Here is a 12,616-nt window from a genome sequence, read left to right as displayed (position 1 = left end):
TTAGCACAAACTATGACATTGGCATGTCAACACTAAAATGTTTACAGCTCCTAAACTATTTGACCTATAGACACAGTTGTGATATCTTTCGAAGGAAGACACTTAGGACTATATTTTGTCTAAATACAAGTTAAAAGAGAGTTACTCATTTTGAATATTCAAACTGAAATGTGAAACACAAAGTATTTTGAGCATAACAAAAAACATTGTACCATCCATTACTATTGAGACCATAAAGGCAAAATCCTTTTGTTTGCTGTGGAGTCATGAAATGTCTAAACATTTAAAGGAGAATTTGACTAAATGTAAATACGAGACAGAAGTACAGAATGTCACCTGTTTTAAAGGTCCCGTTTTTTCTGTGTTTTTGAAACCTTGATTTTGTTTATGGTGCACAATTTAACATGTGTTTATGTTTTGTGTATAAAAAATGTAGTATTTTTCACAAAATGTACTTATCTCTATACCGCTGTCTTAAAAACAGGCTGATGTCTTTCTTGTTCTATGAAGTCCCTCCTTCAGAAATGCGTAATGAGTTTTGATCGTGTAGTTTGTTTAGTGTGTTGTGATTCGACAGCAGCTTAGCTTAGCAGAGCCGTTTGAGCTTAGCTGGCAACTGACGTATTCCTGTGGGCGGAGTTTAGTTAAAAACTCTTATTTTGACATCATTCACTAATCACTGTTCGTGTCGATCTTACATCAGTTTTAAGAAACAGTAATATATATTTTAAAAGGGACTCGAGAAAAAGTCTGATTCCAAATGTAGACGGAGTCAAAATGCTCAAGAGTCCATGACAAGACCATTAAAATATGGTCTCGAGACTGCTATCAAAATAAGAAGCATACAGTTACAAACATCTCTTCATGTTATATTTTGCACAAGATTTTTAAATGACATCATACAAGCCAATTTTGTTGTTTTATCCACATTTAAGGGGAAAATTGTCATTACCGTAATGTGTCCAAGACTGAATTTGGGTTCTTTGACATGGAAATATTTATAATTAAAAAAATAAAAAGCTTCAGTGCATGTTATACTATAAACATTTACAGTAAAGAAACATGTGGTATTTGGTGATCATTGGTAAATGTAGTGACAATAATAAGGAATATAAATGTGTCCAAGACCAATTTTCTCATCCTCCGCAATAATTTTCAATCATTGCTTAAGCCCTCAATGAACTAACATTTAAATAAAAATAGTTGGAAGGGATATAATTGACTGTGACACTCAAGATGGCTACCAGGTAAGCAGTTCTTATTTTTTTTCTCCAGATAAAAGTAGAAATTTTGTTTGTCATAGTACCTAGACAACTTTTCAGTTCTCATTACTGAAACATGAGTTTGTAAATGCATATATTTAATGTTATATCATGTTGCGGTAATGATAATCTAAAAATTTTAAATATTTCTATAGGAATTATATTTTAAATCCTCTAAAAATAATAGTTATTCAGACCTTAATCTTATATGTGCAAAACATTGGCTTCAAGGGCTTTTAAAAATTCTGATGCTGGACACCTTCTAAATCTGGATTTCGTGAGAATCACTCTGGTGTGTAGTATCAGTTTTTGACCAGTGCTTACTAATCACTATCTCACTGAATTTCACATTGATCAGTCTGCACAGTGCTACATTAAATCAAATATGCTCTTTCCACCAACTGGACAGGGCTGTGAATTACATTTACAAGTTGTAAGTGTAATCGGTCAAAATTTCAAATCTTTCTCTCAGTGTTATATATAATCTGTCAAAGATGGAACATTTCCAGTTAACCTGACCTCTGGTGTTAGCCCTATATCAGGCTTTGTGAAAATATTTATGGTTGTTGCACCCTCTGAAACTATGACCAGGCAAAGCTACACTCAGCGGTAGATGATTCTCGTCCCTGCATATGTGTTTAACCGCAGTGATGGATAAAAGACCATTGGATTTGCTACTGTTACAAACTTACATTTACTGCTGTCAGCTAATAGATGACAAATTAGATTTCTGATTCCTGAAAGTTGGTTACAACACACACACGTAACGGGAATCTTGACAGATTTTCTTCACATATCTTAAACAGCTCACACTACAAGCAGTGTTCCGGTGGAAAAGAGCGTTTTCTTCTGGATATTTTGTGCTGAAGGATATGTGTGGATTTTGTCTTGCAGTTATTGAGTCAGTTAAAAGGGAATCTGGAGGAGGAGAACCGGCATCTGCTGGATCAGATCCAGACCCTGATGCTGCAGAATCGAACCCTGCTGGAGCAGACCATGGAGAGCAAAGACCTGTTTCACGTTGAGCAGAGACAATACATGTGCGATATCATCATTCTGCTATTAATCTGTCCATGGTAAACTTATATCCTGACACAGTCTCGCTCTCTCTCTCTCTCGCTCTCTCTCTCTCTCACAGTGATAAATTGAATGAGCTAAGGAGACAGAAGGAGAAACTTGAGGAGAAGATAATGGACCAGTATAAATTTTATGACCCATCCCCTCCACGAAGGTAAATGTGCCCCCTCTCATTCAGGTATGACAGCTTTAGGTTTAATTTAGGTAATAACATGATTTATGACGTTATGAGACAGATCATGTTTTAAAAGTATCCTTTTTTTTTACAACCCAACACAAATTTAAAAGACTGCGAGCATGCCAAGACACATGAATGAAAATCAAGGTTATTCCACCAAATATATTTATTTTTGAACGATTCCTAAATACAGGTAAAAACATTAGTGTTGTTACAGTATTTAAAATCGGATTTTTTTGTAATTTGACCACTGGCCAATCAGAATCAAGCATTTTAGAGAGCTGTGTGATAACTGAAGAGAAAAGGTAAAACTACTAGATGATAGGAGTCATTGGCCCAGCATCATCATCTTGAGAACAAGCCGTGTGTACAAGACTACACAAGTAATGTAAATGATGTGATGTTTCTACAGGAGGGGTAATTGGATCACGCTGAAGATGAAGAAACTCATTAAGCCCAAGAGTCGTGAGCGGATGCGCTCGCTCACGCAGACCCCGTCCCGCTCTGAGTCCAGTGAAGGTTTCCTGACGCTGCCTCATCCTGACAGTCAGGACAGTTCATCTGTGGGCTCCGGGTCCAACTCGCTGGAAGATACACTGAGCCACCGCACCAACAGTGAGTATCAGAGATAGTGTTTTACACACACAACGTGACTCTTTTACAGTTTAGGGAATACATCTTAGCATCCTTACTCCGTATTCACAATAAAAGATTCATTTTGGAGATGTGGAATAAACTTTTTTTCTACAGTGTTTTGCCATAAAATGTGACCTGATTTTCATCTAGGTCACAACAGTAGATAAACACAATGTGCATAAGCTGACAACACTATCACAATCAGACCACTATTTAAACTATGTCATCCTGTGTATTTGTTGTTTTTAAAAAAAGGAGTGGAGTTTGTTTATTAGACTCCAGTCACAGTAAGTCCACACAGATCATCTAAGGGGCTTTTTACACCTGGTCACTTTATGCATTTTCTCTGATCAGATAGCTATCTGATCATAAAAATACCAGGTGTAAAGGATTCGAGAAGGATTTAAATCTGATTGCTCAAACCACTTCAGGAGGGGTCTGGGACGCATTTCAGACAACACTGGACAAGTGTACTGTAAATACATCTGGTTGATGAAACCACGTATGTCAGCGCATAATTCCTCCCAAACGTAAGCGGGTATTTCTAAGGGCCAAATTGGGTTGCTGCAATTTTGAAAATTAAAATTCCAAATTTGACTAATTGATATACATCAAATTATCAGTCCTTAAATCAGGAGCAACATTATGAGCTTGGTTGAGACGATAAGATAAGGGAATTTATGATTTTTTTTTAACTATGTCAACTAAGTAAATGTGTCATTACCATCACATCATCGAATATATGTAAAAAAATTAAACTTAAATGATTTAGTGGTTTCACATGGAATCTAATTTATCTTGAACTTAATGAGATTTTTACTTGCAAGATGAATTCTAGTCATTTACGTATCTAAATTGCTGATTCATCAATCTACTCTGGCTTGGAATATAAGCTTATTTTAAGTGAATGCCATATATCAAAACTTTTTAATACAGTGATGATTTGACTGTCCAACATTGTTAGAAATGTATAATTGTAGGATGCATTTGTAATTTATACATAACTTATTGGCAAAAATATGTATGATGCTGGTAATGACTGTGCTGGTAATGACATTTTTGTCAAAAAAACTAGCCCTACTAGCTAAGATGATGATTAAGCAAGTGTAGCTAGCGTTCTACATGTTATGTACACCATTTTAACTATTAAAGTGATACAAATATTTCAAAAATGTTTACAAATGCAGAAATACAACACATATGGTAATGACGCATAATAAGTGTACACACCCAACACAAAGAATAAAGAGTAGATTTACTTACTTTTCTGGACATCAAGGCATCAGTCTTGCAGCTTGAAATCCATGTGCTCCATTATATGTAATTAGGTTACCATGACTACCAAATACACTTTTGATGAAAAACAGTGGGAAAGTCCCTTTATGCAGAGCGTGTTGGTAATGACAGCTAAACTGTTGGACAGGTAGAAATTAAGCAAAATAAAGTACAAAATGCATATATATGCTTAATCTGTGCGTGTAGTTTATAAGTTCAAATATCATTTAATTCATATGCATATTTTTTTTATTTATTTGTGATAAATAATGTTTGAGATATGGCACGACATGTGAAAACTCTGGTGAAGGACAACACCAAAACACAGATATTGTACCACAAAACACCGATAAAATGTGATAAAATTATTAGTAAAAGCAGCCATAAAAAAGTCTAGGCTTGTTTTTGTTTATACTAATTTATGGTGCAAAAATTTATTCGTTTTTTTTTTTTTTTAAATTGAATTACACCCTGTGGACATAAATAGGCCGGAACTCTGGGAAATACCCAAGCACGCTACCCGGAAGTTAGCTTACAAAAAGGTAAAAAAAAACTTGAATGATATTAAACAAAGAAATAAAACTTTAAAAGAATAGTTCACTTTAAAATATAATTCTGTCATCATTTAGTCATCCTCATGTTGTTCTAAACCTGTATGAATGTATTTTTTCTGATGAACACAAAAGATATTTTGAGAAAGGATGGTAAACGCACAGCAGATAGTGACCATAGACTTCCATAGTAGGAAAAAAATATTTTGGAAGTATTGTGATAAATGACGAAGAAAATATTTTGATAAATTGTGGTAAGCACACAGTTGACCGTACCCATTAAATTCCATCATATTTTTTTATTCCTACTATGGAAGTCTATGGTCACTTACTGCTGTGTGTTTACAATCATTTCTCAAAATATCTTCTTTTGTGTTCATCAGAAAAAAGAAATTCATACAGGTTTAGAACAACATGAGGATGAGTAAGTGATATCAGAATTTTCATTTTAAAGTGAACTATCCCTTTAAGAGACAGTTTTGTGACCGCTTTTCCCCGTCATGGACCGGTACGTTAAATCACAGCGGCGTCACTGTCCTGCTGCTCTGAACTGCGCGCTCCAGCTCATGCCGAGCAAGGAGATGCGCGTCCCTTGCCCAACATACAGTACAACATACAGTAAGTGCTGCCTTTTTTTGCATAAACGTCTTCTCAAGTTTTTTAAGGCAGAGTATTGAATAGTATATTTGCATTTTGCTCTGGAGTAGAAGAACGGATTCATATCAGTTTTGCCAAGACTAATTTATGTGGCCGAATGTAAATGGAACAGTTTTAACAAACCAGATAGCAATCCGATCAGAGAAAACACATGAAGTGACCAGGTGTAAAAAGGCCCTAAGCTCTTGTGTGAGATCTTTGCTGTTTTCACACCGATGTGATCTGTGCTGGTGTAGTTCAGGTCTAACATTTTTCTTTTGTTTTTCTTTCTTTCTTTGCGAAGGAAAGAGAGTTGAGAAAAGCCAGACACAGGCTTCCTCTAATGGTCAGTGAGCCGTGTGTTCAGTGTTCACATTAATTAAAAGGTGCAATATAGTAGGCATACAGCATGTGAAACTGAAGTCCAGCGCTCATTCCCAGTCTTCGTTTTATTTCTCATCATTAATGCCACAGGATATCTGATCAGTGTCCTGCATTGCACCCTTTAATGATCATCTTTCTGTTGTGCTGTTGGCATCAGATGACGCGGTGTATTTCATCAGTGTGTCACGTGTTTCACTAGTATGTTATTTGTGACGTGGTATGGAGTCTTGCTTTTATTCTGACATGCCTCTCTTCTTTCTCCCACCTGCTGCGTTTCATTGCCTTTCTGTCCGGTGACAGCCCTTAAAAAGCTTCCCTTCATGAGGAACAGATCCAAGGAGAAAGACCGAGAGAAGGCTGTCTACCGCCGCTCAATGTGTAAGACATCTGATAATCCATCTTCTGTCACCGTCACGTCCTCTACTCTTATCTGACTGCACATAATGTATAAAGGCCAGTAGCAGTACGCTAGTATGTTCATGTATGGAGCGTACATACATTTAACACCAGTCAGCCCATGTGCTGATATGTTGATTGACAAGCAAAATGCACATTTTCAAAAGTGCAGTCTCAGTGCTATGATGTTTCCTAAACCCAGATTGAAATCTTTCAGCAAAATTATTTAACTCTAAGAATTTCTGCAGTTAAAGTAAAACAGCCTTTTCCAAAGCTTTTGAAAGGAAAGGTACATTTGAAATATAATTTGATAAACAGTAGAATCAAGATTCTTTTTTTAAGCAGGGGTTTTACAATTGCAGGTATTTAGGTATTTAGAAATGGTCGCTGTAAGAAGGGACTTGTTTATTATAGCCAGAAAACTTGGCCCAACAACATCGAAAACTTGGTGCAAGAACCGTGTGTGGGTATAATGTATTGCGGACATGGAGTAGGTTTTAACTGCTTAATAATAACTTGAAAGGAGTTTAAAGAAATTCTCTTAAATTTATTTAGAGCTGAAGAACAGAGAAAGGGGACCAACCAGTCATAAATTGAACGTTTAATATCATATACTGTCTTATGTCAACTATTTTATCTACAAAAAAAACTATCACATACTAAAGGCAGACACTAATAGATATATTTAAGGGGACATTTACAGAGTACCAAGCTACATCTTCAGGTGTTACTTTGAAAACCAGGACTACAAAGTTATGCGCACCCCATACATATATATTTTCGACTGAACTAATCTTAAAACTACACTTTGTGACCAAGAAATGGTGCTATTCTGTCTATTGAGTTCAAAACAATGACATTCAAAACAAACAGCTGAAAGAGTTGCCTGTCATTTTGAGCTTCAAATCCGTGGCGGATGAAAGTAGTTCCCCAACAAAGAGACTTCCCCAACAAAGAGACTTCCCCAACAACGACTATGTTTTTATTGTGCCGTCGAACTGTTGTATAAAAGCAATATTGCTCTCGGATTTAGCTCATGTGATTGCCTCCTCTTTTCGCGCTGGGGCTTGGTTTGGTTTGGTTTGGTTTGGTTTGGTTTGGATAATGTGAGTGCGCCCTAAACCGCATGCGATATGCCGACCAGAAGTTATGTTTTTCATTGTATTCTAATCACAAACTGTGTGTGAGGTGAAAATGATTAATCCTTTTGGTTTAACTTTATTAGTAACACTTGAATCCTTAAAAAAACACTTTTGATTACTAATAAGTAATACATTATTAATTTCATTTGTGTACATTATTATTTTAATCTTGTCTTTATATGTTCTCTCCAAAAAAATATTTGCAATCTTTATCATATATGCATAGCTGTTTATTGTTTCATTCATTTGCGTTCATTTATTTATTCCACCATGGTAAACATAAGAATGAAGCCTCTTGCGCTGGAATGAGCTTCTTTCCCATATATGATTAAATTGAAACTTCATTACGACTGCCACTAGGGGGAGAACTCTGACTGTCGTTTCCGTATGTCGTATGCAGTTGAAAGGCGGCTTTAGAGCTCAGCCTCAGGGCATGTTTTTACCCTTTTTACTGACCTACATGGACACTTTATTTGACTTTTTTGAAAACATGTTAAAGTAGTTTTCTTCTCTGGCCAACTTTGGCTCCCTAGTGACCAGCCACCACTGACTATGAGGAGTAATTAAATGTGTGTTGTAACAGAGATAATGTGTGGATTCAGTAGTTTTCCTCTGTCTTAGCGATGAATGACCTGCTGCAGACGATGGCACTGTCTGAAGGTCAATGGTCCAGCAGTACCGATCATCTAGAAGCCCCTGACGTTGCGGCCATCGGTTCTCAGCGCATTAAGGACTTTGGATCCGTGGACTATTGCAGTGCGGTTGAAGACTATGCAGCGCTTGCTGTCACTGACAGCCGCAGAGCCAAATACACGAGTGATAAAGGTAGATGACTGCTGTCAATAACAAATCATTTGTGTTTTGTATTATGCAAAAAAGGATAATCATTCATTTGTTTTTGCAGTGGCAAGTTCTTTAAAAGTTCTCCACCTGTACTTAAACATTCATTGCAAGAGTCTTTTGTGTCTCATTGTGAATTTATGAAACTCAACTCACCTGCTGTATAACTGTCAATGACCTGAACTTCTCTTTATCTTTAATTTGATAAATGGTTTTACACTGCTTTGTTGTTTGTAGATAATGCATCGAGTGAAGACATCACAGTTTTATCCTCACAGGAGTCCAGTCTGCTGCAAGCTCAGGGTGAGTCCATCACAGATTACTGCAATGGACACAGACAAAATGATTATACAAGATTATTATTCTCTTTTATTAAATTATTAAATTATTATTAACCAGTTTATTCTCAATCTTCTGTCAATATTACTGTGCCCAAAGTCAAAGTGATACAAACTAAGCTCTTCCGCTATACAATATAGTTCTTATATGCTCTTGACTGAGCTTTTTTAATAAGCATCGGTGTGTATTTGAATGCCTGCTTTGAGTTTAGCGGATCATGGTAAATGGCGTTTGCTCTCTTCTCCACAGGTGTGATGAACGGCAGTGCGGCTCGAGCTCAAGGCGACGGCGCCGGGGAGACAGAGCTTCTGAACTGTCTGCCGATCCCATCGGACAGCAAACGCAGGACTAAATCCACCGGCAGTGAGATGGTTTCCCTGCAGCAGTTTCTGAACGAGAGCACAGACCCAGCAGAGGTAACGTTTATCACAGTACTAGCTGCATATAATACTACTGCAAATGCCTGTGTTTTACTCAAGCTTAATTCACAAGAGAAGCACATTTGACTTAAGTGAAAGTCTGTAAATTGTGAATACACTGGAGATGAGTGGGATATTATTATCCAACATTTTCTTCACTGGTTTCATAAACAAGGTTTAAGGACATACAGATACAGGTACAGATCTTAAAATATGCCAGTGCCATTGATTTGTCTCAAGATACACACCAGTAACATCTTTTTCTAAGGCATGTTTATAAAAGATGCTTAAACATCTTAATTTAATTGAGACTTAATCCTTTAAACTGATTCACCAACCAATTCCAACGTTTTGGCCAATCAATGCCTTGTAAAGAATCAACTCAGAAGATGCATTCATTCACAAATTCCCAGAAACAAGATACAGCAATCTTGGAATAAACTGCACATTTCCCAGATTGTAGTAGACTCTGGGACCAGAGCTGCCAACTTTAAAGCAGATGTTTGTAATGAATTAAAGTGACAAAGTAACTTCGCACAGTGTATCAACTATCAGCTCTATTAGGCGAAGAATTTTAGGAAATCTCACCAAACTCATCCTAATAACCAAACTAAAGTAAGCTGTTCAGATAGGTTTTATGAATTAGACTCAGCTCAAACCTTTTGTCTTCTGCTGTGTAGGGCGGCCTCGCAACACAATCACCACGTCTGTCTGGAGAGCGCACGAAGGGGCGGGGCATCTTGCGCTCAGCCAGCGGGAAAGCTCCGAAGTCAAATTCCACTCAGTCCGGCCAACCGGGACGCCCGAGTCTGCGTAAGGCCGAGAGCACGCGTGTCAAAGGCTCGGCCCCACCCCGTTCCGGCCTCTCATCCCAGAGCAGGGCCGCCTCGGTGTCCGAAAGGCTGGACGCATCCGCGTCCTCCGGGCTGCCCCGCGCCAGCAGCGTCATCTCCACAGCCGAGGGCACCGTCCGCAGGACCAGCATCCACGATCTGCTGTCCAAAGACATTCGTCAGCCAGTCCTGGTGGACCCGTCGCCCTCCAGGTCCAAGACTCAGAGCGCATCCAGTGAGTACGGCTCCGTTTCCCAAGCACCCGGTCCCGACACAACACTGCCCAAGTCCGCAAGCATGCCCTGCGGCAGCGTAGAGGAGCCCGAGCTGTCCAGTCTGCAAGCTTTTTTAGGTCCTTCCTTCACTGTAGATTCCATCTTTCTGGACTCCATCTTTTGTGAGCCAGGGGCAAAGGGCAGCGCTAGAAATCCAGCCATCTTGTCCCTCAATACGTCTCTGGTTAGCAACATTAGTGGCCCTCCCCATAAAGCCCCTCAAAGTAAAAACAGTGGCCCGAGTGGTGAGACGCCCGCCTCTGACCCCGATCAGTGTTTCCCCTCAGAAGATGGCCAGTCGCTGTGGTATGAGTACGGCTGTGTGTAACCTCTCCCTCCACCTGCATGAACATTTGACAATCACATCCACCTTCATTTGTTTCCTGTCCGAATGGCCGAACGAATGTTTGACACTTTTTGGGATCTTCTTGTCAAGTTTCTAACTGCCGAGTCATTTGACCTCTTGTCTGCATGACTTCTGAGTGATTGATTGTCACGTTTCTATGTTTTTATCCAGTCACATGATAATCATGATAGTATATGATTATTGGTTTGTTAACACGTTGAGATTTTGTGAGATTTCATCATTGTAATAATGAGTGAAGTCATTCCATCGGGTCTCTCTCTTTTTTTTTATTTGGGAAATTTTAAAACGTATGGTTAAGAAGCTGATCTACTTTGATATTTATGAAAATGAGGCTTGTAGAACAAGTCTGAGCTGCATTCATTTGCTTTATTTTATTTAAATGACATGCTGTATGTTTATGGTGCATTTGTTTACTCTTATGTTTGTGTGTATTATTCTGAAGATCATGTTTGCATGGCTTTACCCCTATCGCTTAGTCCCAAGCTTTCAATTGATGTCTTAAAATGAGCATTTTCCTCAGTATGTCTTTATTTAATTATTTTGTCCATATACTTAAAGGGATAGTTCGGCCAAAAATGATATTAAACCCATGATTTACTCACCCCCAAGCTGTCCGAGTTGCATATGTCCATCGTTTTTTTTTCAGACAAACACATTTTTGGATATTTTATAAAATGTTTAAGATCTTTCAGTTGATTAAATTTAATGTTACAGGGTCCACGACCTTCAAGTCCAAAAAAAGTGCATCCATCCTTCACAAAATAAATCCAAACGGCTCCAGGATGATAAACAAAGGTATTTTGAGGGTAATCTGCGCAGTGTTGTTGTAGAAATATCCATATTTAAAACTTTATTAACGTAAATAACTACCTTCCGGTAGCGCCGCCATCTTAGTCGCGTCCGGATTCAGGATGAGAGCTTACGCAGCCTACGGAGGCTACTCTGCTGCTGCTCTGTGCCCCCGCCCTCCGAATTTGTCATACGTCACTAAGAAAAGTGCGTACACTACGCTAATACTCTCTCCTGAATACAGAGGAGTCTAAGATGGCGGCGCTACCAGAAGGTAGTTATTTAGGTTAATCAAGTTTTAAATATGGATATTTCTACAACAACACCGCACGGATTACCCTCAGAAGACCTTTGTTTATCATCCTGGAGCCGTTTGGATTTAATTTGTGAAGGATGGACGCACTTTTTATGGACTTGAAGGTCGTGGACCCCGTAACATTACATTTAATCAACTGAAAGATCTAAAACATTTTATAAAATATATGAAAATGTGTTTGTCTGATAAACGATGGACACTAATGCATCTCGGACAGCTTGGGGGTGAGTAAATCATGGGTTTAATATCATTTTTGGCCGAATTATCCCTTTAATGCATGTTGCTAAAGCACCACAATGTTATTTTCTTGACTGTTGCAGTCCCAACGGGATTTCACCGTTTTTTCATGATTTATGCACAAAAAATTGCTGGGATTTGTTTTGACTTTTTTAAAGATTTACGTAAATTGGCAAGCACAGGATTTTTCTTTTTAACATTATTTAAACACTTCTTATGATTAAAATATATCACAGACAACATTCAGTTCACATTTTAATTCCTTTTCTGACATCAATTTATAACAATACATTTCAACATTTCATTTCATATAAAAATAAAAAACACTGAAATTTCCTATGCAAAGCCTTAGTTATTCATTCAGTAATGTCACTTAAAAATATTACGCCCCCTCTCTCTGTTTACACATTACTGCAGTCAGTTTCTAATCCAGTTTGGACATTTTCATTATTATCAGGCTGGTTACGTTATTGAGAAACAAGACTGACCCCAACCCTGCCCCTCAAGCACTACAAGTGAAGGTAGCACAATCTGATGGGTAAGATAAAGTGTCAGGACACTTTACGTAACTCAAATCGGATCAGTTTTGGCATTTTGAGCATCACTGAACAGAGTTGGCTCATTGCCATGAACCGGTTTCTCTACTACATTTGACTTATCAAAC

The 12,616-nt window shown here is 38.1% G+C and overlaps 1 protein-coding gene across 5 annotated transcripts in view; it reads left to right on the top strand.

Annotated features, from left to right (window-relative positions):
* ccdc88ab (coiled-coil domain containing 88Ab) overlaps nucleotides 1-12,616 on the top strand; it is an 81,175-nt gene that overhangs the window by 66,105 nt on the left and 2,454 nt on the right. For 2 of the 5 annotated variants that reach the window (XM_065250783.2, XM_065250769.1), the window contains exons 23-31: nucleotides 2,157-2,302; nucleotides 2,401-2,493; nucleotides 2,930-3,132; nucleotides 5,920-5,961; nucleotides 6,300-6,377; nucleotides 8,159-8,362; nucleotides 8,615-8,680; nucleotides 8,966-9,132; nucleotides 9,816-11,202. In XM_065250783.2, coding sequence (XP_065106855.1) covers nucleotides 2,157-2,302; nucleotides 2,401-2,493; nucleotides 2,930-3,132; nucleotides 5,920-5,961; nucleotides 6,300-6,377; nucleotides 8,159-8,362; nucleotides 8,615-8,680; nucleotides 8,966-9,132; nucleotides 9,816-10,571 — 1,755 coding nt within the window. In that variant the 3' untranslated portion in view covers nucleotides 10,572-11,202. Of the gene's footprint in view, nucleotides 1-2,156; nucleotides 2,303-2,400; nucleotides 2,494-2,929; nucleotides 3,133-5,919; nucleotides 5,962-6,299; nucleotides 6,378-8,158; nucleotides 8,363-8,614; nucleotides 8,681-8,965; nucleotides 9,133-9,815; nucleotides 11,203-12,616 lie in introns of those variants that run through there. The other 3 variants (XR_010526779.2, XM_065250801.2, XM_065250793.2) reach the window with 3 other exon arrangements.

The sequence above is a fragment of the Paramisgurnus dabryanus genome, chromosome 20, assembly GCF_030506205.2.
Source record: "Paramisgurnus dabryanus chromosome 20, PD_genome_1.1, whole genome shotgun sequence".
NCBI lineage: Eukaryota > Metazoa > Chordata > Actinopteri > Cypriniformes > Cobitidae > Paramisgurnus > Paramisgurnus dabryanus.
This window is presented reverse-complemented; position numbering and strand designations above follow the sequence as displayed.